Source organism: Carcharhinus amblyrhynchos, chromosome 1, assembly GCF_965287045.1.
Source record: "Carcharhinus amblyrhynchos chromosome 1, sCarAmb.v2.hapA, whole genome shotgun sequence".
Taxonomy (NCBI): Eukaryota; Metazoa; Chordata; class Chondrichthyes; order Carcharhiniformes; family Carcharhinidae; genus Carcharhinus; species Carcharhinus amblyrhynchos.
The window spans coordinates 32,999,914-33,027,336 of NC_137324.1; the positions used below are offsets into that span (position 1 = coordinate 32,999,914).

A 27,423-nucleotide genomic window follows, 5' to 3' on the forward strand; every position below is an offset into this window, starting at 1 on the left:
TTACCTTTCCCCCAGCTATAACTTCTGCCCTTTGGCATATACCTATCCCTTTCCATCACTAAGGTAAATGTAACCGAATTGTGATCACTATCACCAAAGTGCTCACCTACCTCCAAGTTTAACACCTAATCTAGTTCATTACCCAGTACCAAATCCAATGTGGCCTCACCTCTTGTTGGCCGATCTACATACTGTCAGGAAACCTTCCTGCACACGTTGGACAAAAACTGACCCCTCTAACGTACTTGAACTATAGCTTTTCCAATCAATATTTGTAAAGTTAAAGTTCCATTTAGAAAACTAGTGCACTGATTTCTAACTTGTAAAGATCTCGATTTCATTTGTACTTGATAGGAGAATTCCAAGGGATCTAGGGGTACTTTGTTAAGGGATGTCTTTTCCGAGCAAAAAGTTGCATAGAACCACAAAAAGATACGCGGTTTAGCCCAGCAAGCTTACTTCGTTCTTATATCCACAGGGATACATTTTGCAGCACCTTGTTGGAGAATGCTGAAGCTAATTTCACTGTCCTTGCTGAAGTATGCCAACTCCAGATCAACCAGGGGTTGAACTTGATGTCTTTGGTGATGGTTGACTGTATTTTGAAGTGTAATTATCTATTATCTACAAGTAAGGCTTACATTAATGCTGCAAGGAAGTTTCTATGAAATTCCCACAGTCTGGTGCCTGTTTGGGTCAATGCACCTAACCAGCATGTCTTTCAGACTGGTGGGAGGAAACTGGAGCACATGGAAGAAACCCACGCAGACCCTTGGAGAATGTGAATACTCCACACAGTGACCCAAGCTGGGAATCAAACCCAGGTCCCTGGTGCTGTGCAGCAGCAGTGCTAACCACTGTGCTAGCATGCCATCCTGACTAAATTTGTTTGCAACTGAAGAGATTGTGTTGTACTTTTTAGATGCTTTTAACAACTTTGTACATTTGTCTGACATAAGTTAGTTGCTTAAAAATTTATTGAACTTTTTTTAATAGGTACGGTCGTAATACCCTCATTCAGTTTGAAGATTTTGGGAATGGAAATGCCTTCAGGCTTTTGAAGAAATATCAAGATAGATACTGTACATTCAATGATGATATCCAAGGTACATTTCAGTTGGCTGGATTACGTTAGAAAAAAAAATTGCTTAAAATGACTGAACTCCCAAACTGCAGGATACAAAGTAACTAGTGAACCTGATACCATAGACACTTACACAAATGACAAATGCTAGACAAAAATGTATAGGTAAAAATATGGCTGGGGAATTTTTTTATTTGCGTGGAGTATGGATTTTGAGTTCAATGTCATCAGTTGATGCAATAAAATTTATTAAAACACTGGTTACACATTTGAAGACCTCTTGTATCAAACTATTCAAGAACTGAAGAAACACTTTTGAACTGGCAGTTAACTCAGAGTCCAATAAATGCTAACATCCTTGGAATCAGTGAAGATGACAGTCTTGAGTGAATGACCACGATGGTCATGGGTGCTGTTTTATGGGTGATCATGCTATCAAATGTAGAGATGAGGAAATAGTTGAGCAGGTTGAGAGCAGTAAACAGAGGGAGAAGCAAAGGTTAGGTTGATGTGGTTTTGAAAGTTTGAGTACAATTGACGAGAGAGTTTTCCAATAGTGAATACAGAACGAAATGGAAGTTACTTGAGAGGTGGTGGATCCCAATGTTGAGTGGTATAAAGAAGTGATTGAAGATTGCTTTGCTTTGTCTGTTATCAAAACAGTAAGGAGCAAGGCCACATGCATTTTTTAAAAATTATTTGTGTGTGGGTGTTGCTGGCTAAACCAGCATTTATTGCCCATCCTTAATTGCCAGTGAGAAGCTGAAGGTGAGCTGCCTCTTTAAACTGCTGCAGCCTATACAGTGTAGGTACACTGACAGTGACGTTAGGAAGGGAGAACCAGGATTTTGACCCAGCAACAGTGAATGAATGACAACTTAGTTCAAAGTCAGGGTGGTGGGGCATTGATGCAGGATTTTCTGGTCAAAGGTGTCAGGAAGGTTAGGTAGGTTGCAGTTGCACCAATTTGCAATCAACTAAGATATTTGTTTGGGAATATAACAGGGGGCAAAACATTGATTGGAGAGCTACAAATATCAAATTCCAACAAGGATGAACACTGCTTTGGGAACTGACTATTCAATTTTGGAGAGGAATAGAAGTTAGAGATGTGGCAGTGGCTTGCAAGGATGGGTGAAAACTTTGTTTTTTGTAAGAGGAGTGATAGCTGGTCTTAAACAGAGTACAAAAAGGGTGAAAACCATTTAGGAGTTAACGTGGGAGCAAAGGACAGAGGTTGGGTGGTCAGTAGTTAGAGCACAAGAGATGGGTCTCATGAACCAACAGCTTTTCAAGGAAAGCTAGAGAACAATGTGCAATCAAAGTTTGGGCAGAGGGGAACCTTTCACACTAAGTTTGACTTGATAGACTAGGAAAATGGAAGTAAGCCGCAGAAAAACATAGAAACAGGAGAAAGCCACTGAGATCTTTGAACCTGCTCTGCCATTCATCTTAATCATGGCCTCTGGGTGAAGAAATCACCTCAGTTCTAAAAGGTTTACCATTTATTCTCAAGCTATGATCTCTAAATCTGGACCACGACCACCACCACCCCCCCCCCCCCCCCTCCCCCAATTCTTCTAAACGCCAGTGAATATAATCCTAACTGACTTAGTCTCTCCTCATATGACAGATTTGCCATCCCACGAATCAGCCTGATCAATGTTTGCTGTACTGTCTCTATATATAACAAGGACATCCTTCCTTGGTTAAGGACACCAAAACTGTACACATTACTCCAGGTGTGGCCTCACCAACACCCTATACAATTGCAGCGAAACATTCCTATCCCTATACTTCAATCCTCTTGCTATAAAGCCAACATACCATTTGTCTTTATTGCCTGCTGTACCTACTTCAGCGACTAATGCGTGAGGACTCCAAGGTCTTGTTGAGTACCCACTTCTCTCAAGTTACACCCATTCAAATAATAATTTGTCTTCCAAAGTGAATAACCTTACATGCATGCACATTTTACTGCACCTGCCATGCATGTGCCCATACACTCAGCCTGTCCAAATCACTCTGAAGCATCTCAGTTCACCCACCAACCCAACTTTGTATCACTTGCAAATTTGGAGATAATAGATTCAGATCCTTCTTCCAAATTATTAATGTTGGGGTCCTAGTACAGATCCCTGCAGAACCCCACCAGTCACTGACTGGTAATCAGGAAAAGATCCATTTATGCCAATTCTTTGCTTCCTATCTGCTAACAAGCTTTCTGTACATCTGAAGATAATACCTGAAATCCCATATGCTTTAACATTACATAGAACAAAGAAAATTGAAGCACAGGAAGAGGCCCTTCGGCCCTCTAAGCCTGCGCTGACCATGCTGCCCAACTTAACTAAAATCCCCTACTATTCTGGAGATCATATCCCTCCTTTCCCATCCTATTCATGTATTTGTCAAGATGCCCCTTAAACTACCTCTTCCGGCAGCAATTTTCAGACATCCGCCACCCTCTGTATTTTTTTTAAAAGAAAAACACCTGCCTCATACATCTCCTTTACCTTGCCCCTCACACCTTAAACCTGTGCTCCTTGGGAATTGACTTTTCCACCCTGGGAAAAAGCTTCTGACTATCCATTCTGTCCATGCTTCTTATAATCTTGTAGACTTCATTCATACTGCCCCTCAATCTCCGTTGCTCCAGTGAGAACAAACCAAGTTTCTCCAACTTCTTCTCATAGCTAATGCCCTCCATACCAAGCAACATCCTGGTAAATCCTTTCTGAACCCTCTCCAAAGCCTCCCCATCTTTCTGTAGTGTGGTGACCAGAATTACATAAGAACATAAGAAATAGGAGCAGGAGTAAGTCATCTAGCCCTTCGAGCCTGCCCTGCCATGCAATAAGATCATGGCTGATCTGAAGTGAATCAGTTCCACTTTCCCGCTTTCTCCGCATAACCCTTAATTCCCTTGAATGTCAGAAATCTATCTACCCGTGACTTAAATATACTTAACGAGGTAGCCTCCGCTATTTCAATGGGCAGAGAATTCCAGAGATTCACCACCCTTGGAGTGAAGAAGTCCCTCCTCAACTCCAAACTAAACTGCACCACCCCTGCCCCCCCAACCATTTTGAGGCTATGCCCTTTAGTTCTGCTATCCTTTCTAAGCAGGGAGAATCTCTCTTCTTCTACCATATTTAGCCCCTTCATTATCTTGTAAGTCTCTATAAGATCCCCCCCCCCCAGCCGCCTTAACTCTAACGAGTACAGACCCAGTCTATTCAATCTCTCTTCATAAGCTAACCATTGAATACTTCCAAGTGCAGCTTAACTAAGTTTCTATGAAGCTGTAACGTGACTTGCCAATTAAACTCAATGCCTCGGCTGGTGAAGGCAAGCATGCTGTATGCCTTTTTGACTACCTTCCTCCATCTGCATTGCCACTTTCAGTAACCTGTGCACCTGTATACCCAGATCCCTCTGCCTATCAATACACTTAAGGGTTCTGCCATTTACTGTATATTTCCTATTTGTATTCGACCTTCCAAAGTGCATTACCTCACATTTGTCCGGATTAAACTCCACCTGCCATCTCTCCACCCAAGTCTCCAACTGATCTGTATCCTCTGATCCTCATCACTATCCGCAAAATTCAAAAACGCATCCTTCCACTGTTACCTTCTGCATTCTATGACTGAGCCAGTTCTGTATCCACCTTGCCAGCTCACCTGATCCCATGCTACTTCACCTTCTGCACCAGTCTGCCATGAGGGACCTTGTCAAAAGCCTTCTGAATGTCTATATAAACATATCCACTGGTTCTCCTCAGTCAATTCTACTAGTTAATCCTTATGTTAAAAAAAAACCAATAGATTTGTCAAACATGATTTCCCTTTTGTAAATCCATGCTGACTGTCTGATTATGCCACTGCCTTCCAAATGCCATGTTATGAAATCCTTGATAATAGATTCTAGCAATTTCTCCGGTACCAATGTTAGGCTCACTGGTCTATAGTTCCCTGTTTTCCCTCTATCTCCCTTTTTGAAAAGCGGTCTTACATTAGCTACCCTCCAATCTATAGGAATTATTCGAATCTCAGGGCCACCTCCTTAGTACTTTGGCATGAAGATTATCAGGACCTGGAAATTTATCCACCTTCAATCCCATCAGTTTCCCCAAAACCATTTCTCTACTAATCCTGATTTCCCTCAGCTCCTCACTAAAACATGTTTCTCTCGGACCTTTGCTTCAGTCTTCACAGACAGACACAAAAGTACACATTTAATTCCTTAGCCATTTCTTTATTCCCCGTTATGAATTCTCCTGTTTCTGACTGTGGGGAGCCTACGTTTGTTTGTCAATCTTTTTCTCTTTAGAAACTTTTCCAATAGTATTTACGTTCCCTGTTACTAGCTTTCATACTCTCTTCTTAATCAATCTCTTGGTCCTCCTTCAAAATTTAAACTGCTCCCAATCCTCAGGCCTATTGCTTTTTCTTGCCAATTTGTATGCTACTTTCTTGAATTTGATATTATCTTTAATTTCCTTTGTATCCATGGTTTGGCCACAATTCTCTTACCACTCTTGTGCCAAATAAAAATAAACAACTTCTGGAGTTCACCTACCCACCAACGTCTCTACTTTCTCAGAAGATTAAGGCAATTTATGATGTCCATTCTGACTCTGTCCAATTTTTACAGATGCACATAGAAAACATTTTTGGTATGGCTCCTGCTCTATCCAAGATTGCAAGAAACTACAAAAGGTTGTGAATGAAGCCCAGTCCATCACTCAAACCAACCTTCCAATCATTGACACTGTCTACATTTTCCGTTGCCTCAAAAATGCAGCCAGCATAATTAAGGACCCCTTGCATCCCAGACATACACTCTTCCACCTATTTCCATTGGGGGAAAAAGATACAAAAGTCTGAGGACACATACCAACTGACTCAAGAACAGCTTCTACCCTGTTGCCATCAGATTTTTGAAAGGACCAACCTAGTTTTAAGTTGATCTTTCTCTATAGTCAAGCTATGACTATAACACTACATTTCTGTACTCTGTCCTTTCCTTCTCTACGAATGGTTTGCTTTGTCTGTATTTTGTAAGAAACAATGCTTTCGTATCTATTGGAATATGGTGAACAATAAATCAAATCAAAAATCAAATCAAATTAGTTCTTTTAAATGCCTATCCACTGTCTTTCCTTTTAGTAATGTTTCCCGTGGCCAATTCGTGCCTCATACCATCATAGCTGCCTTTGAGTCCAGGCTCCTGAATCTCAAATCAGCTAAGTCATTATCCACCTTGACAAAGAATTCTACTATATTTTGGTCACTTGTCCCCAAGGGTTCTCTCAACATATATTGCCAACTAATCCTTGCTCACTGTACAGCACCCATTCCAAAATGGTCTGCTTCCTTGGTTCCTTGATGTATTACTCCAGAAATTCTTCCTCTATTGTACTGCGACTAATTTAACCCTCCCAATTTAAATGCAGATTAAAGTCACCCATGATCAAAGATTTTTCTTTAACAGATGCATCTCTGATTTTTCCCAACATTACCACTACAGTTTAATGGTTTGTATACCACCTCCACTAATGTTTTATGCCCTCTTGTTGTTTGAACTTGATCCATACAGATTCCACATCATCTCTGCTTGTATCTTTCCTCGATAGCATGTACCATCTTTAATCAACAATATAACTCCACCGCCTTTTCCCTTTGTCTGTCCTTTATAAACATTGGCCCTCAGTGTTAGTTCCCATCCTTGCTCAGCTTGGAGCCACTTCTCTATAATGCCAACTATATCATATCCCTTTACATCTATCGGTGCAATTAATTCATCCATTTTGTTTTGAATGTTTTTTCCTCTTGTTCTACCAAGGACTTTATAGCAGAGCATTTAGAAAGCAGTTGTAGGATCAGACAGAGTCAGCATGGATTTATGAAGAAGAAATCATGCTTGACAAATCTGTTTGAATCTTTGGAGATGTAAGTAGTGGCATTGACAAGGGGAACCAGTCAAGGTGGTTTGACAAAGTCCTGCACAAGTGCTTTAATCTTGCATGATAATCTCAAGGGATTGGGGGAAGTGTATTGAGATAGGTAGAAAACTAGTTGGCAGAGAGGAAACGGAGTAGGGATTAATAGGTGCCTTTCAAATTGGCAGGTAGTAATTAGTAGGGTGTCACAGGGATCAGTGCTGGGACTCCAGCTATTCTCTGTATTGGATGAGGGAACAAAAGGGTTATGGGGAGAGGGCGGGAATGTGGAACTGAGCCACGACAGATCAGCCATGATCTTATTGAATGGCGGGGCAGGCTCGAAGGGCTAGATGGCCTACTCCTGCTCCTATTTCTTATGTTCTTATGTCAAAGTTTGCAGATGATGCCAAGTTGAGCGGGAGGGTGAACTGTGACCAGGATGCAGAGATCCTTTAGAATGATCTGTATGGGTTGGGTGAGTGGGCTAATCAATAGCAGATGCAGTATAATTTGGATAAGTGTGAGGTTATTTACTTTGGAAGCAAAAACAAGAAGGCAGATTACTACTTGAATGGCTGTAAGTTGCAAGAGGGGAGTATGCAGTGGGACCTGAGTGTCCTTGTGTACCGGTCGCTGCAGGTGCAGCAGGCAGTGAAGAAGGCAAATGCTATGTTGGCCTTCATTTGTGAGAGGTTTTGCGTACAGGAGCAGGGATGTATTGTTGCAATTATACAGGGTCTTGGTAAGGCCACAGCTTAGAGTATTGTATGCAGTTTTGATCTCTGAGGAAGGATGTTCTTGTTCTCAAGGGAGTGCAGTGAAGGGATACCAATCTGATTCTGGGGATGGCGGGACTGATATATGAGGAGAAATTGAGGTTAGGATTGTTTTCGCTGGGGTCCAGATGAACGAGGGGAGAACTCATAGAGACTTATAAAATTCTAACAGGTCTGGATAGGGAGGATGTTCCTGATGGTGGGGGAGTCCAGAACCAGGGATCACAGTCTGAGGATTCGGGATAGACCATTTAGGATGGAGGTGAGGAGACATTTCTTCACCCAAAGAGTGGTGAACCTGTGGAATTCATTACCATAGAAAGTAGTTGATGCCAAAACATTGAATGTATTCCAGAGGTGGCTGCATATAGCACTTGGGGCGAATGGGATCACAGCTTATGGGGGGTGGGGGGGAAGCAGGACTAGGCTGTTGAGTTGGATGATCAGCCATGATCTTAATGAATGGCAGAGCAGATGCGAAGGGCCAAATGGCCTTCTCCTGTCTTCTGTATTTCTGTGACCTTAATTCATCCTATTCTGAATCCTTGCAAAGGTTCCCATCCCCCTGCCTGGCACTGTAGCTCAGTGGTTAGCACTGTTGCCTCACAGCACCAGGGTGCCAAATTTGATTCCTAGCTTGGGTCACTCTATGTGGAGTTTGCACTTTCTCCCCATGTCTATGTGGGTTTCCTCTGAGTAGTCCAGTTTCCTCCCATATTCTGAAAGATGTGCTAGCTAGGTGCATTAGCCATGCTAAATTCTCCCTCAGTGTACCTGAACAAGTGCTGGACTGTGGTGACTAGGGGAATTTCACAGTAACTTCATTGCAATGTTAATGTAAGCCTTACTTGTGACCTAATAAATAAGCTTCAGATTAAACCTCCCCAACCACTGTAACAAGTATACTTTTAGGACCTCATCCCTTTTTTTGTCTTACCTGTGTCGTTTGTATCAACATATGCTATGACCACTGGCTGTTTGCCCCCCCCTTCAGAATGTCCTGCAGCTGCTCTGAGACCTTCTTGGTCCTTGCACCATGGAGGCAACATATCATCCTGGAGTCTCATTTGCGGCCACGGAAATGCCTGTTCCCTTTACAATTGAATCCCTTGTAACTATTGCATTCCCACTTTTTTTTTCTCCTCCCAGCTGCAGAAGAACCAGCCATCGTGCAACACATTTAGCTGTTGTTTTCTCTTGAAAGGCCATTCCCCCTCAGTGGTCTCCAAAATGGTATATCTGTTTTGCTGTGGCACGATGGCTGGTTCCTGCATTGCATTGCCTAACTCTCTTGCTGTGCCTGGTTGTCACTCATTCCCTTCCTGCCTGTGGTGTGACCACCTCTCTGTGCATGCTATCCACGATACTCTTCACTTTGAGATGCTCTATAGTGTCCCTAGCTCTGAAGCGCAGCCTTCTGGGAGCTGCATTTTGAGACATTTCCTTCACATGTGCTGGCTCCAGGCACTGGAAACATTCCCGGCCTCCCACATGAAGTACAAAGAGCAGATTATAGCTTGAAGGTTTTGTCTTGTCTTACCCTTTAAATTTAACTTTAGAAATATGTTTTGTTTCAGATTATATCCAATTGTCTAGGGTTCTTCTATAATCTTTACAAACTACAAACCACAGAAATTACCTCTGAGACAACAAGTGGCAAAATTATTAAATGCTTATGAATCCAGTCTTTCCCTTGTATCCTCTACTTCTGCAGCAGGGCAAGACCACACGTTGCTGTCACCTTGTTTGTGCTCCTTTTCCCCCTTTTTTGTTTTGTTTTTTATTCCAATTCAATCCAATCAAGTCCAATTCAGAGTCTCAACAAGTTGAGACATTCCTGATCCAAGCTGACAAGACAGGGCTCTCACCACCTATCTTGGGCTTGATCTACATGATCCAAGCTGATTGGAGTAGGCATTGCTCCTCCCCCAAGGCTTGATCTTAACCAAAAGGCCAAGACGCTGCTTTTAAAAATTGCTTCAAATGAAGCTGAAATGTAACCTAATGACTTCAACCAAGTACAGCATGTTGATACTAGACTTGATCTTAGCTAAAAGGCCAAGAAGCGATGCTCCTCCTTGAAGTCTCTCTGCCGCCTCTGCTAGATGTTCTTCTTTTGTTTCTCTGGAGGGGTTCTTCCTCTACCCACTATGCAGTCACAGTAACTGCAACAACAAGCAGAGACTTGTAAAGGGAGGAAAGACAGGCAGTGTTGGTTAATCTGCTAACAGAATCCAAGGTTGCAACAGTTACTTAAATGTGAAGCATGTTGGTGAAATTAGCCAAGAAAGTAATATTGCAGATAATGATCTACCCTGATCTCATCTTGGCCGCGATTAGTAAAGAACTATCCTCAACCGAGTGATGCAGACTGGCACACTCCAACGTCCAGGACTACGTGCTGAGGGACGTGCTGAAGCTTGGAGCAGCCGTTGCAAAGGCACAATGGGGAAAGGCCACACTATAAGGCCTTTTAACGGAGGCAGACCGAGGGCCCGAGAACAGCAGAATACCCTCGACCTGCGTAACTGTGTGCCAATCTGAGCAGTGACGGCACACAGTAATTTTTGAGGCATGTGTATAGTTCTAAGTTTTGAAAAGTTTTGACTGTAATTTGTATAGAACTGTAAAAAGTTTTAATTCTGCACTGTTTGCAATTCATAGACATGTAGTTTTGCAATGGTTTATTTGAGATTTTTATGAGTAAAGTATATTTTTGGAAAAAAAAGTTGTGTTTCAAGACTATACTTGGAACATTTCTATAGTTTTTTTTTTCTCGGCCTTTTGGTTAAGATCAAGTGTAGTACTGACATGCTGCACTTGGTTGAAGTCATTAGGTTACATTTCAGCTTCATTTGAAGCAATTTTTTCAAGCGGCATCTCAGCCTTTTGGCTAAGATGCAAATAAGATCAAGCCTTGGAGGAGGAGCTACACCTACTCCTATCAGCTTGGATCATGTAGATCAAGCCCAAGACAAAAGGTGAGAGCCCTGTCTTGTCAGCTTGGATCAGGAATGTCCCAACTTGTTGGGACTCTGAACTGGCTTTAAGTTGACTTGCTTGAATTGGAATAAAGTTTTAAAAAAAGTTTACTGTTTCAAGTATTACCCTTTGCATCAGATCTTTTTAATCATAAGAACATAAGAAATAGGAGCAGGAGTAGGCCATCTAGCCCTTCGAGCCTGCCCCGCCATTCAATAAGATCATGGCTGATCTGTTGTGGCTCAGTTCCACTTTCCCGCCCTCTCCCCATAACCCTTAATCCCCTCTCTTATCAAGAACCCATCAACCCGCTTCTTAAAAATATTTAGCGAGGCAGCCTCCACCACTTCAACGGGCAGAGAATTCCACAGATTCACCACCCTTTGAGTGAAGAAGTTCCTCCTCAACTCCGTTCTAAACCGCCTCCCCTTTATCTTGAGGCTGTGCCCCCTAGTCCTACTGTCTTTTTTGAGCGGGAAGAGTCTCTCCACCTCTATCCTATCCATCCCATTCATCATCTTATACGTCTCAATGAGATCTCCCCTCATTCTTCTAAACTCTAACGAGTACAAGCCTAGTTTATTCAGCCTCTCCTCATAGCTCAATCCCCTCAACTCCGGTATCAGCCTAGTAAACCTCCTCTGCACTCCCTCCAGGGCCAAAATATCCTTGCGCAGGTGCGGCGCCCAAAACTGCACACAGTACTCCAGCTGCGGCCTCACCAATGCCCTATACAGCTGCAGCAAGACCTCCCTACTTTTTATATTCAATCCCCCTCGCTATGAAGGCCAGCATTAATGTCACTGGACTAAAATAATTTTAATTAATTACTGTCATTTTTAATTTAAATTCTGTTTCTTGTGTTTTATTATTATTGAACCAATATTTGGTTGTAGCAGTCACTTCCAGTTAACAAGAGTAAGGTGTAAAGTAGCTATCAATCTCGTACAATAAATTTACAGCAAAAGGAAAATATTAAAATATTAAGACAAGGAAAGCTTGTCACAATCTGTTCCATAGAAAGTGAGAAACCAACAGTTTTGTTAACTTTTCTTGACTTCAATTGTTTCAGTATTTTAGTGGATAGGAATTATAAAATAAAGTTGGTGTTTCTCAGTGAAGAACAGCATGGTGGCACAGCGGTTAGCACTGCCTCACCATGCCAGGGACCTGGGTTCGATTCCCGGCTTGGGTCACTGTCTGTATGGAGTTTGCATGTTTGCATGGGCTTCCTCCAGGTGCTCTGGTTTCCTCCCAGTCTGAAAGATATGCTTGTTAGGTGCACTGACCTGAACAGGCTCTGGATTGTGGCGACCAGGGGAATTTCACAGTAACTTCATTGCGGTGTTAATGTAAGCCTTACTTGTGACACTAATAAATAAACTTTTTAAAAAATTGTTTTTTAAAATGATCAAATTTAAATTCTGTGCATTGATTTAAGCATCTTCACATGAAATAAATCTGTGATTTTTTTAAGTTATAGTAAGCAATAGATCCAGTGCTTTTTAACCTGATTTGAAAGCTGTGTTGCTTTGATCAGCCATGATCTTATTGAATGGCGGGGCAGGCTCGAAGGGCTAGATGGCCTACTCCTGCTCCTATTTCTTATGTTCTTATGTTTTATATGGTCAGTGTTTGCCATCTAGTGCTGGTTTTTGTATTGTACAGGCACGGCAGCAGTAGCACTAGCAGGATTGTTGTCAGCCCAGAGAGTGATTAATAAACCAATCACAGAGCACCGATATCTGTTCCTTGGAGCAGGGGAGGTAAGACAACATTATTTTCTTTGCCTTTAACATCATTTGTTACGTGGAGACTATATAGGGCTAATTATATAGACTGATTTGATGCTGAGCAAGTGAAACAGCATTTGGTGAACAAGTCTTGGGGCGTGTTCCTTGACTCCTGCACAGAGAGCATCATTCTGCAAGCAAGATTGTTTAGGGTTGAAGTTGAATTGATACCTTTATTAATTATTTGACATAATTCCTATATTCAGTCAAATTGTGCAGCAGCTATTGGTGGCATACTCAACACTGCAGTACTGTTGTTAACTATAAAATATTGTCTTGCCGCAGTGTTTTTTGTAGTATTTGCTGCTATTTCTTGTCTTGCACTTATTTTCCAACTCCTTTTCATTTGTGGCATATTGCCAGTTCCAACTTTTACATTTGTCCTCGCCTTCTTTTGCTTGTTTGGGGAAGGATGCATAAGAGAGATGAGGGCATTGTGACTGCACCCTCCTTTACTCCCCTTGGAGGTTATGTCTACCTAAACATGAATTTCAACTGAGACACAAGTAGGGTAATGCCATGTTTTTCGAGCCAGGCCTTCAAGCATACGCTGAGTACTATCAAACTACAGTGGAATTTTACAGCAACTTCACTGCATTGTTAATGTAAGCCCACTTGTGACTAATAAGTTAACTTTAACATGTAACTTTATGTCAAATTTCATAAGTGCTAGTACACTGAGGCATAAATCAGGTAACAATGTCTGGTTTCACAGAGCTATCCCCTTCCTTCCTCAAAGCAACCAGCAACAGAGGAACCCTCCACTTTCAATGTTGCAGGTTTCATAAAGTACAGGGCGTGCACAAGTCCTGACCCCTAAATCCAGTCTGCATAGACCGGAAGGATTTCATTTTAATTCTCTGTAGCTCCTGTTTGAATACTATGGAATTATGCCTATTTCCTATGTAATATGAACGCTTGTCAACCTGATGACTGTAAAAATGTCTTCGTTTTATGGCTTTCTATAGTGCTCTTATTTGAGAGTAGGCTCCTTACAAACTAAGTATCTATTCTTTAGCTCTGGCCAAGGTGTTCTTAAGATAACTGAGTGAAACAAGGTGTTAATTTACCGATTGGCCAACATCCTTCCATCTTTGAAATATGATGCCATGCAGCAAATGTCCAATTTAGATGAGGTGCTTTCATGTGGTACACCTTTGCTGATGGGTGAAAAGGCCAATCCTTGAGAGGCAGGTTTTGTCCCAAGTGCCACACATGAAGCTGCCAGGTTTGGTTACAGGATGTTTTGGCATCTGCTGTAGCTGTTGGTTATTGTGGTGGTGTCTGCTATCTCTGAGGAAGTGCAAAAATATATATTGGAATTATTATTTTAATATTCTATTCTAGGGAGGAGGGAGACAAAAACTATAGGCCAGTTACCCCATCTGTCACTGGGATAATGTTAGAATCTATTCATAGAAATAAACCGACAATGCAGAAGGAGGCCATTTGGCTCATCGAGTCTGTGTCAATAACAATCCCACCTAGGCCCTATCCCCATGACTGCACATATTTACCCTGCCAATCCCTCTAACCTACTCATCTGGGGACACGTAAGGGGCAATTTAGCATGGCCTATGAACCTAATCGGCACATCTTTGAACTGAGAGGAAACTGGAGCACCTGGAGGAAACCCATGCAGACACGGTGAGAACATGCAAACTCCACACAGACAGTGACCCAAGCTGGGAATCTGACCTAGGTCCCTGGAGCTGTGAGGCAGCAGTCCTAACCACTGTGTTGCTCTGTTTTTAAGGAGGTAATAGCAAGACATTTAGAAAGTTATAATAAAATCGAGCAAATAAATTCCCTTTTGTGAAAGGGAAATCATATTTGATAAATTTGAATTATTTAGAAGATATAACAAGCAGAATGGAAAAAGAGAACAAATAGATATAGCTTATTTGGATTCCTAACAGGCATTTGAGAAGGTGCCAGATAAAAAGAATTACTGCACAAGAGCTCATGATGATGGTGGTGGTGATGTATTAATATGGATAGAAGATTAGCTAACAGTGAACTGAGTCAGGATAAATTTTCAAATTGGCAAACTAGCTAATAGAGTGCTGCAGGGATCAGTGCTGGGGCCTTAACGATTTATGATCAACAGTAATGACTTGAATGAAGGAACCAACTGTTTTGTAGATACGTTTGCTGATGGGTAGAAAAGCTAGAAAAGCGAGAAAAGGAGGAAACGGCATCAAATAGGTACGTTATGTTAAATGAGTGGGTAAAAATTAGCAGATTGAGTATAATGTAGGGGGGAAAAGGTTGTCCACTTGAACAAGAAGAATAGAAAAGCAGAATATTATAAATGGAGAGCAAATACAGAATACTGTGGACAGAGGATCTGGGTGTTTTTGTACATGAAACGAAACAAAGTTGGCATGCAGGTCAGCAAGTAATTAGAGAGGTAAACAGAATTTCAGCCATATGGCAAGAGATATACTATTAATGTATGATTTATATGAGTAGGAATATTATGTTGGAGCTGTACAAAACTTTAGGGCACAGCTGGAATACAGTGTGCATTTCTAATCCACTCATAGGAAGGATGTAATTGCACTTGAGAGGGTGCAGAGATGATTCACCAGGATGTTGCCTAGGATGGAGCATTTGACCTATGAATAAAGAGTGGATAAGCTTGTGTTGGTTCAGAGAAGGCTGAGGAGAAATACTTATTGAGGTGTGTTAGGTTATGAGGGGTATGGATAGGGTGGATATGAAGCAGCTATTCCTCTTGGTTACGGGGCAGAATTTTAAGGTGAGGGCTGGAAATTAAGGGGATTTGAGGAAAACATTTCTTCATCCAGAGGATGGTGGGTGTTGAGACCGAACATCTGGGATAGTAGTAGAACCGGGAAGCTTTACAATCTTTACAAAGTATGTGGATGAGCACTTGAAATGTCACAACATTCAAAGCTATGGCCAAGTGCTGGAAAGTGGAATTAGTGTACTTTTGTCAGTGCAGATTTGATAGGCAAAGGGCCCCTTCTGTACTGTGTATGAGTCTCTGAAAGCCTTGCTGCAACCATAGAAGGCATTGGTGAGATTGTACCTTGAATACAGTATACAGTTTTGATTCCTTACTGAAGAAAGGAATTTGCTTGAAAACAGTTTAGACAGGTTTAATAGGCTGATTTCTAGGATAAAGCAGTAGGCTTGAGAAATTGTTGAACAGGTTGGGCCTATATTGACTAGAGTTGAGAAGAATGAGGTAACCTTATTGAAACATGATTCTGAAGGGGTTTTTCGGAGTAGATGCTCGGATGATGTTTCTTCTTGGAGAGTCTAAAATTAAGGAACATGGTTTCAAAATAAGTGGCCTCCCACTTAAGACAGATGAGGAGGAATTTCTTCTCCGAAATTCCTCCTCGTCTGTCTTAAGTGAGTTGTTAGACTTTGGAATTCTATGGACACTGGAGATTTGAAATGTAAATAGGAAGTGCTGGGAAAACTCAGCCTTTTCTCGTTTCTCAACCTTTTCTCTTTTCAGTTGTGGAGGAATGCAGGCTCTAAACAATTTCTTATTACCAATGCCTCTCTGGATCTATCCTCTGACCCCAGACTTTTTCTAATCCCAACTCTTGCTGTGTATTCACTACAACCTCTGATTTTTCTATTGTGTATTTGAAGACATGATGCTTAGAAGCACTTTGGTTAAAAATGAGCGGAGCAATATTAATAGTGTGTGATGTCTTCCAGGGCTACTTTTCTCTTTCCTGTGCCAGATCTTACTACATCCTATGCATTACATCACTACTTGTGCATGCATTAATACAGCAGAGCTTCAAAGAGCCAATAGAGAAATACATAACATTTCCTCACCCCCTAAATTAAATGACCCCAACAAGTTCAACATGAACAATAGTCAGAGGTCAGTAGCTATTAAGAAGTCAGACGATCTAGAAGTTGTCTCTCAAAACGGCTGATGACAAATTTCTGGCATTGTCTTTTCACACAAGGAACTTCTGGGATTTTCATCTTCCCACTGGTGTTATTGATGGTTGGTTTAACTGGCATTGATGTAAGAATTAGAAGTTGTCTCTGCGTCTGAACAGAAAGTGAGGAGGTGAATTCCTCAGTGTCTGGTTATGTCGGTGTTGAAGGAAGGTTCAAGTCAGGATCTTAAGTCTAAACCTGAATTTTGAACAGGTTCCAATTCCAACAGATCTGTTCTTTCAGCCAACATTGGTCTGCTTGTCGCCATAATCTACAATCACCCATTGCCATGCCTCTTCACGCCATTTCCATGGATTCAGCAGTACTAAGAATAGGATTAGGGATAATCACTAAGAATAATGATTAGGGATAGTCGACACGGTTTTGTGAAGGGTAGGTCGTGCCTCACAAACCTTATCGAGCTTTTTGAAAAGGTGACCAAAGAGGTGGATAAAGGTAAGGCAGTTGATGTGACTCCCTTCCACAACTCTTTTAGACACAACCATGGAAAATAGGTGCAGAAGTAAACCGTTCAGCCCTTCAAGTCTGCTTTGTCATTCAGTATGATCATGGCTGATCCTGTCTCAATATCAAATCCCTTGATATCTTTAGTCTAGAAACCTGGTTTTTCCTCCAATATATTCAGCGACTTGGCCTCCATAACTTTTGTGGCAGAGATTTCTTCGGGCTCATCACCCTTTTGAGTGAAGAGATTTCTCCCCTCCTAAATGCCCTACCCATATCCCAAAAATGTGATAAAAGCAAATTACTGCGGATGCTGAAGTCTGAAACCAAAAGAGAAAATGCTAGAAAATCTCAGCGGGTCTGGCAGCATCTGTAAGGAGAGAAAAGACCTGATGTTTTGAGTCCAGATAACCCTTTGTCAAAGCTTTGTCAAAAGCGTTGTCTGGACTCAACGTCAGCTTTTTTTTCTCTCCTTGCAGATGCTGCCAGACCCGCTGAGATTTTCTAGCGGTTCCTGAAAACGTGATTTCTGTTCTCGATCCCTCGGCCAGACTCTGCATCCAGTCTGTCTGAATTTTATATATCTTGATGAGATCTCCTCTTGTTCTAAATTACAGTGAATAGAGAGGTCTAGTTGACTCAATCTCTCCACATAGAATAATCCTGCCATCTCAGGAATCAGCCTGGTGAATCTTTGCTGCACTCCCTCCATGGAAAGTATTTGCTGCCTTAGATGAGGAAACTAAAACTGCATTCTGTACTCAAAGTGTGGTCTCACCAAATCCCTATACAGCTGCAGTAAGACGTCCTTGCTCCTGTACTCGGATCCTCAGCCAAAATACCATATGCCTTTCTAATGGGGTAAGGTGGCAGAGCAATTAGCACTGCTGCCTCACAGCACAAGGGACCCAGGTTCGATTCCTGGCTTGGGTCATTGTCTGCGAGGAGCCTGCATGATCTCCCAGTGTGTGTATAAGTTTCATCCGGGTGCTCCAGTTTCTCCACCCCCCCCCCCCCCCCCCCCCTCAGTCTGAAAGATGTGCTGGTTAGATGCATTGGCCATGCTTAATTCTTGCTCAATGTACCCTAACAGGTGTTTTTCAATCTTCAAATTATACTCTGACAATCTCTTTCTCCATCCAAAGTGGATAACTTCATATTTATCCATTTTATCTGCATTTGCCATGTATTTTTTCATTCACTCAACTTGAAGCCTCTTAAAATCCTCCTCCCCATTCGCATTCCCACCAAGTTCCATGTCATCAACAAACTTGGAAATATTACAATTGATTCCCATCCCATTGGTCACTGTCTGCCATTTCAAAGAACTCCCATTAATTCCTACTGTTTCCTGTCTCTTAAGCAATCCATACCAATATGTTACTCCTAATGCCATGTGTTTTAATTTTGCCATGAATTTCTTACGTAGGACTTTAGGTAAAGCTTTCTGAAAATCTGAATATACCATATCCACAGGTTCGTCTTTATCTATTTATTCTACTAATTATGAATTCAAAAGCCTTCAGTAGGTTTGTCAAACATGATTTCTGTTTCATAAATCTGATTTTAAGTATCCTGTTATCATATCCTTTATAAATTCCAGCATTTTTCCTACTAATATTGTTCAGTATATTGATTAATGTATTGGTGCTGCTTTCAGCTCTTACCTGGAACTGGAAAATAAAATCGTCAATTTTGCTTCCACTTCTGCTGTTCTCTCACTTTTGCAAGGTCCATCTCCATCAGCTCAACTCCTTCCCATGGCACCTTTCCATGCAGTTGCAGGAAGTGTAATATCTGCCTCTTTGACTCCTCTTCCCCTATCCTACTGCAGTCCATGGCCCCAAACACTCCTTCCAGGTGAATCAGTGATTTACTTGTACTCCTGTCAAGTTATCCTACTGCAATTGCTGCTCACTATGCAACCTGTTCTACACTGGAGAGACTAAATAGTCTGGTGACCACTTTGCAGCAGTGTGCAAGCATGTCACCAACTTCCTGTCATTTGCCATCAATTCGCTATCTTGCTCTTGTCCCTGCCCTTGGCCCACTATAGCCTTCCAATGAAGGCTAAGGCAAGCTGGAGTGCCAGTTGAGCACTTTAGTTTTCTGAACTCAACATTGACTTCAGCAACTTCTGACCAAATACTCTTAATTTTGAATTTTTTTCCTCTAGTACCAGTCTGTATTTTGTTCTTATGTTTTTGCTCTCAAGCAGTGCTTAATTTTATTTGGCTATCAATACCTACTCTGACAAAACTGTCTCTTAATACTATCATCACCACTCCTTTTGCCTATGTTTCATGATATCTTTGATATTGTATCCCTGTTTGCTAACACACACCCCTGCCTTTCTCTTTTGCTCCATCTGCCACATCCCCCCCGCCCAATATTCCAAGTGATAGTGCTCCTATGCATCTACTACCATTGTCTTTCTAGGTGGTAAAGGTTCTGGGTTTGGACGATGTTGTTGAAGGAACTTTGCTAAGTTGCTGCAGTGCATCATGTAGATTATGCACTCTGCTGCACTGTGTAAGTGTTGGAAACAGTTGGATAGGTTGACTATCAAGCAGGCTGCTTTATCCTGAATAGTGTCAAGTATCTTGAAAGTTGTTGGAGCTGTCCTTATCCAGCAAGTGGAGAGTGTTCTGTCACAGTCCAGACCTGTACTTTATAGATGGTGGACAGGCTTTGGGGAGTCGGGAGCTATTTGGCAAGTTATTCATATAACTGGCAGGGTGGAAGATACCTTGTTCTTGTGGGGCATTCTATCTGCATGACAACTCCTGCTTCTAGGTACTCTTAAATTTGTCCAGTAATTTATGTGAGAGAAAATGTGGTTCTTGAAGGTGTTTGCAATTATCATGCCACATGTTAAAATCCAATGAATAATTTTTTTGTAAATTGGAACACAAACTGCCTACAGCCCTGTATATGTGATCAAAAAAAGTGAAAGTGCAAGTTGATAAATTTTATAGCGAAGGCAAGTAGAAGGAAACTTGTGGCATGTAAATAACGACAGTGACATTTTGGACCAAATGACCTGTTTCTGTGCTATAAAATTCAATGTAATGTAAGGGGCTAAATTGCCCCTGTGGGGGACTAGCTAGGGTAAATACACAGGGTTATGGGGATAGGGCCTTGGTGGGATTGTGGTTGGTGCATACTCAATGGGCCAAATGCTCTCCTCCTGCACTGTAGGGTTTTTATGATTCTAGCACCAGCTGTCAGAGTTTCTTTCGACAAAACTTTTATTACCAGGTACTCTGCACAATGTGTCTGAATTAATGAACTTGATGATCTGAAGAAGTGTGAAAGTTTCCATTACTGAACTGAATGTACTGTGCACAATAGAAGCTTGGATTTATCATTAGGAACAATGATGAGGCGATCACCACTCACCATTTAAAGTGTATGTTGACAGCAACTTCCAATAGCTGCTCTGCACAATTTAACAATCTGGAAAGTTGCTGTTCAAGTTTTCCTGCTCCTCAAAAATCTGCAGTAGATGAGTATCTCACTGGCTTGGCATTGAAACTATATGGGAAGGAATGAAGTTGTATTTGCACAATAGATGCTCATTTCTGAGCGAAAATTGAGGCTTGCCTATTCAGTATAAGTATACTTTGAGGTGTGATATCTTAATTATTGCAAAAAAAAACTTAATCTGGCACTGAAAAATGACCTTTTGTACAGGCATGCTGTCATTTGCTTTGTTTTTAATTATTGAAAATTTCAAAAATTAATTATTTTTTCATTTGTTTGACTGTCAACTCAGGCAGGAAAAGCAGGGTGTAGCTTGTTGGCCACATTGCCAGATTTTCCAGCCATATTTTTTGACACAGTCAAACAAAACCAATTGTGGGTCTCACAATGTCACATTGGCAAGAAGTGCTCTGCATGAGCTTGCTCTGCTAGTAACCTCAGTTCTTATCAGATTGACTGTCTTTTTGACAGGGCATACCAACATTAAAAAGATAATACAATAAAATAATCCCACCCAGTACATTCCCCTGCCTTTTCCATGTAGCCATGTAATTTTTTTCTCATTAAGTAATTATCCAATTCCCTTTTGAAAGCCACAATTGAATCTGCCTCCTCCACACTTTCAGGCAATGAATTCTAGGTCCTAACCACTTTGTTTTCCCTCGTCGCATTAATTGGTGTCCTCTGGTTCTTAGGCCAAAAAGAACAGTTTCTCCCCTTCTATTCTGTGCAGACCCTACATCATTGGAACACCTCTATCAAAAGACTCTCAATTTTCTCTTCAAGGACATCAGCCCAGTTTCTCCAATCCAAGTTATGGATAGCTTCTGTATTTGTTTCATGTTTTTACAAATAATTTCAAGTAATGATTTCTTTGGTTACTACTTTATGTAGGCAGCACTGGGCATTGCTGACCTGATTGTGCTGGCAATGAAAGAAGCTGGATTGCTTGAAGAAGAAGCACAGAACAAGATATGGATGTTTGACAAGTATGGCTTGCTTTGTCAGGTGAGCAAGCAAGCTTAAGCATTTACTTTTAACACTTTTGCATAAAACAATAGGCTCTTGGTTACCTTCTAACATCTTTGGGTATCTGGCTTCTGACCTGTTATGAACAGGTCTTTATTGTCTGAAAACACCCCAGAGTTCTGAAGGAGATAGCTGAAGAGATAGTGGAGGCATTAGTGGTGATCTTTGAGGAATCACTGGAGGGTCCCAGAGGACTGGAAAATCACAAATGCAACACCCCCTGTTTAAGAAGGGAGGGAGGCAAAAGTTGGGAAATTACAGGCCAGTTAGCCTGACCTTGATCTTGCTAAGTTTGTGGAGTCCATTTATTGAGGTTGAGTTTTCTGAATACTTGGAAATGCATGGTAAGAGGATGAAGTCAGCATGGTTTCATCAAGGAAAGGTCATGTCTGACATCTGTTAGAGTTCTTTGGGGAGGTAACAAGCAGGTTAGACAAAGGAGTGGATGTTATCTACTTGGATTTTCAGAAGACCTTTGAAGAGGTGCTGCAGATGAGGCTGCTGGGTAAGATAAGAGCCTATGGTGTTACTGGCAGAAGGCAGAGAGTGGGAAATAAAAGCTTCCTTTTCAGGATGGCAGCTGGTGACTTGAGTTCTGCAGGGGTCAGTGTTGGGACCACAACTTTTCACTTTATACATCAGTTATCTAAACAAAGGAACTGTGGGCATTGTGGTTTAGTTTGCAAATGATACAAAGAACAATACAGCACAGGAACAGGCCCTCCAAGCCTGCACTGATCATGTGTTCCTAACTAGACCATCCGTTTGTATCCATCTATTCCCAGTCTGTTCATGCGCCTATCTAGATAAGTCTTAAATGATCATAGCGTGTCTGCCTCAACCACCTTGATTGGTAGTGCATCCCAGGCCCCACCACCCTCTAAAATATGTCCCCCGCATATCTGTATTGAACCTTGCCCCTTGCCCCCTGCCCCCCCCCCCCCCACCTTATCTTGAACTTGTGACCCCTTGTGTTTGTCATTTCTGACCTGTGGGAAAAGCTTCTAATTGTTCACCCTATCTATGTGCCCTTTATAATTTTATAGTTCTATTAGATCGCCCCTCAGCCTCCATCTTTCCAGGGAGAACAACACTAGTTCACTCGATCTCACCTCATAGCTAATACCCTCCATACCAGGCTACATCCTGGTAAAGCTTTTCTGCACTCTCTCCAAAGCCTCCACATCCTTCTCGTAGTGTGGCGACCAGAAGTGGACACAGTATTCCAAATGTGGCCTAACCAATGTTCTATATAACTGCGACATCATATGCCACCTCTTATACTCTACGCCCTGTGTAATAAAGTAAGCATGCCGTATGCCATTTACACCACCTATTCCACCTGTGCTGCCACTTTAAGGATCTGTGGACTTGCACACCCAGATCCCTCTGCGTCTGTACTCCTGATGGTTTTGCCATTTATTGTATAGCTCCCCCCTGCATTAGATCTACCAAAATGCATCACTTTGCATATATCTGGATTAAATTCCATCTGCCATTTCACCACCAAGTTTCCAGCCTGTCTATATCCTGCTGTATTCTCTATCAATGTTCATCACCATCCGCAACTCCAGCAATCCTCGTGTCGTCCGCAAACTTACTAATCAGACCATTATCTTCCAAATCACTTATATATACCACAAACAGCAGAGATCCCAGTACGAAGCCTGTGGAACACCACTAGTCACAGACCTCTGATCAGAAAAAGACCCCTCCACTGCCAGCCTCTGTCTTCTATGGCCAAGCCAGTTGTGTACCCATCTAGCTAGTTCACCTTTGATCCTGTGAGATTTAACCTTTTGCACCAGCCTGCCATGAGGGACCTTGTCAAATGCTTTATTAAAATCCATATAGATGACATCCACGGTTCTTCCCTCTGATCCTTTTTTTGTCACTCCTCAAAAAAAAGCTCATTTGTAGGCATGACTTCCCTCGTACAAAACCATGTTGTCGACCGCTAATGAGACTATTCAGTTCTAAATGTGTATAGATCCTATCTCTAATCATCTTCTCCAACAACTTCCCTCCCATGGACATCAAGCTCACGGGCCTATAGGATATGTTATCCTTGCTACCTTTCTTTAAAAAGGGGACTACGTTTGCTATCCTTCGATCTTCTGGGACCTCACCTGTGTCCAATGAAGAAACAAAGATTTCTGTTAGAGGCCCAGCAATTTCATCTCTTGTCTCTCTCAGTAATCTGAGACAGATGCCATCAAAGAATATATGGATGCGGGAAGGCTGAAGAAGGATTTGGACAGGTTAGAAGAGCGGGCAAAGAAGTGGGGGTTGGAATAAAAAGTGGGAAAGTGTGAGGTTATGTACTTTGGTAGGAAGAATAAACTATTTTCTAAATGGGGAGAGAATTCAGAAATCAGAAGCACAAAGGGACTTGGGAGTCCTAATTCAAGATTCTGTTGAGGTTAACTTGCAGATTGACTTGGTAGTTAGAAAGGTAATTGCAGTATCAGCATTTATTTTAAGAGGACTAGAATACAAAAGCAGGGATGGACTGCTGAGGCTTTGTAATGCTCTGGTCAGACCACATCTGGAATATTGCGAATAACTTTGGGCCCAATATCTGAGGAAGGATGTGCTGGCCTTGGAGAAGGTCCAAAGGAGGTTCACGAGGAGATCCTGGGAATGAAAAGTTTGACATAAGCGTGTTTGAGAACTCTGGGATTTGTACTTGGAGTTTAGAAGGATGAGAGGAATTGCATTGAAACTTAGAATGTTGAAAAGCCTGAATAGAGGAGATGTGGAGAAGATGCTTCCATTAATAAGAGAGACTAGTATTAGAGGCACAGCCAAACAGAGATGAAGAGGAATTTCTAGGTGGTGAATCTGTGGCATTCGTTTCCACAAGACTGTGGAAGCCACTTCATTGAGTGAATTTAGGATGGAGATAGGTTTTTGATAAGGGGATCAAAGGTTACAGGGAAAAGATGGGAGAATAAGTTTGAGAAATTTCTCAGCCATGATCAAACAATGGAACAGACTCAATGGGTCAAATGGCCTAATTCTGCTCCTATACCTTATGGCCTTATAAAGGGAGTTTGAGAGCCTAGAAACAAGACTTGGGCAATTATTTCAGAATCTAAGCTGAATGCAGTTGCAGTAATTTTAGCTGGTCTGTAAAGACAATCACTGGAGCAGCACAGCTATGATAGTCGAGCTGTGATGGTCAAAGAATAGAAGCATGTGTAGAACTGCATTTAATGCATTTGAATGCCTTACCCTATTGGCAAGTCTGAATTTCAAATTTTGAGATATTTTTACAAAGTCAAGAGTCAGTACATTGGCATTCCAATTATATGTACCACTATATTTCTCCGAAAGTAAGCTGATGTTTTATTTGGTGATGACCTAGTGGTATTATTGCTGGACTATTAATCCAGAGACTCAGCTAATGTTCTGAGGGACCTGGTATTAAATCCAGCCATGGCAGATGGTGGAATTTGAGTTCAATAAAAAGTATCCGGAGTTAAGAATCTACTGATGACCATGACCATTGACGATTGCTGGAAAACTCATCTGGTTCACTAATGTCCTTATCTGGCCTGGCCTACGTGTGACTCGACCCACGGCAATGTGGTTGGCTCTCAACTACCTTAGGACAATTAAGGATGGGCACCCATGTTCCACGAATCAAAAAAAAGTAACTTGTTTAGAAATTGTTTACAAGTCAAATCTGGTAACCCATGTCACTCTGGATACTTGATGTTTAACAAACTTTTTTTGGAAATATAATTTGAGCGGCAGCCAAAAAGAGTGTAATGACTCAAAACCGTGCATGTCAATTCTGACGATCTGCAATCAGTGCTATCTAATTTGAGTCAACATTAACTTCCTTGATTTGGAAAAGTTAATTGTAAAGTTAGTAATAGGAGTTGAAAGTATTGAGAGAAGAATTCCTTCCTAATGACTAGTTTGGTTCTAATCAGGAAAGATGGGAGTTGTATCTAAAAATTCCTCAGTTCTGTGAGAAAATGAAACTAATCAGAATGAATGTCACTCTTGTGGACTTGATACGAATATAAAACTTCCACTGATGGTTGTAGTTTAGTTGTTTTTAAATCATTACTATTAAGGCTTTCAGTTTTTATTGTGTCTGGAGTAGCACAAGTAACTTTCTTTTACAAGTTCAGTGTGATCATGAGTTGCCTGAATTGCTGGTACAACATAATAGATGCTTAGTGTGGAAATGTTGCTATAACCTATTGTCAAAAAGCTAAAGATCTGTTATCTTGTTTTTCTGGAATATCTTAAAATATTTCATGTACTGCCAATATTATAACCAATACACTTCAAAGTATAAATACTTATTAATTTGACATAATCTGGGCTGTTGGTTGGGGATAGAAGAGTATATATTTAGAAAAAGCTTAACTCTATCTCAGGTGTTGGCCAACTTAACTGAGCATGAACTGAGTTTGTATGTTACCAGTTAACTTCAAACAATGCTGCTTTGGAATACAGGATCGATCAGAGCCAGTTGAGGATCATCAAAAAGCATATGCCCACCCAGCACCTGATCAGAAGGTCAAGACCTTTCTGGATGCAGTTAATGTATTAAAGCCCACTGCTATTATTGGTAAGTGGTAAAAGCTACAGCAGAATGTTTATGGTTGCTGTGGCTTCATTTGCTACTTCTGTTGGTTTTAATTTGAAATGCTACTTGGAGAAGAATCTTGCTGTTCTTTACGTATAGAAGTATGTGTGTATTGGGGAATATTTTTGAGCACAGTAGGATGCCATTTGAATGTTGCAGTAAGTGCTTTTGGGCAATGTGAGCTGCAGCACTCCCAAATTTTTAGAACATAGAACACTACAGCACAAACAGGCCCTTTGGCCCACAAGTTGCGCTGATCATATCCATACCTACCAGGCCATAGAACTATCTAACTCCCAATCCCACTAAATCCCATGTACTCATCCAGAAGTCTTTTAAAAGACCCCAGCGTGTTCGCCTCTACCACCACTGATGGCAGCCGATTCCACTCACTCACCACCCTCTGAGTGAAAAACTTATCCCTAACATCTCCTCTGTACTTGCTCCCCAGCACCTTAAACCTGTGTCCTCTTGCAGCAACCATTTCAGCCCTGGGAAATAGCCTCCAAGAATCCACCCTATCTATGCCTCTCAACCTTTTTTTATAAACCTCTATCAGGTCACGTCTCAACCTTCGTCTCTCCAGGGAGAAGAGACCTAGCTCCCTCAACCTATCTTCATAAGGCATGCCTCCCAATCCAGGCAACATCCTTGTAAATCTCCTCTGCACCTTCTCCATAGCTTCCACATCCTTCCTGTAGTGAGGCGACCAGAATTGTGCACAGTACTCCAAGTGGGGTCTGATAAGGGTCCTGTAAAGTTGCAGCATTACCTCCCGACTCCTAAACTCAATCCCTCACTTAATGAAGGCCAGTACACCATACGCCTTCATCACTTCCTCCACCTGCGAGGCCGATTTAAGAGTCCTGTGGACCTGGACCCCAAGGTCCTTCTGCTCCTCAACACTGCTAAGACTCCTACCCTTGATATTGTACTCCTTCATCCCATTGGTCCTGCCAGAATGGACCGCTACACATTTATCTGCATTGAAGTCCATCTAACACTTCTCCACCCAGTCTTGTATCCTATCTATGTCACGCTGCAACTTCTGACAGCCCTCCAGACTATCCACAACACCACCAACCTTCATATTGTCCGTGAACTTACTAACCCATCCCTCCACTTCCTCAAACAGGTCATTTATGAAAATGACAAACAGCAAGGGAGCTAGAACAGATCCCTGGGGCACCCCACTGGTGACCGACCTCAATGCAGAAAAAGACCCATCCACAACCACACTCTCTGCCTTCTGCAGGCAAGCCAGTTCTGGATCCACAAGGCCAAAGCCCCTTGGATCCCATGCC

At 41.7% G+C, this 27,423-nt stretch overlaps 1 protein-coding gene and 1 pseudogene across 3 annotated transcripts in view; one reads left to right on the forward strand and one right to left on the reverse strand.

Annotated features, from left to right (window-relative positions):
- me2 (malic enzyme 2, NAD(+)-dependent, mitochondrial) overlaps nt 1-27,423 on the forward strand; it is a 111,793-nt gene that overhangs the window by 52,520 nt on the left and 31,850 nt on the right. For all 3 annotated transcript variants that reach the window (XM_080207815.1, XM_080207876.1, XM_080207736.1), the window contains 4 exons: nt 997-1,106; nt 12,461-12,558; nt 21,373-21,486; nt 25,987-26,101. In XM_080207815.1, the coding sequence (XP_080063941.1) occupies nt 997-1,106; nt 12,461-12,558; nt 21,373-21,486; nt 25,987-26,101 (437 nt within the window). The remainder of the gene's footprint in view (nt 1-996; nt 1,107-12,460; nt 12,559-21,372; nt 21,487-25,986; nt 26,102-27,423) is intronic.
- Nucleotides 9,702-9,880, reverse strand: LOC145351067 (U2 spliceosomal RNA; annotated as a pseudogene).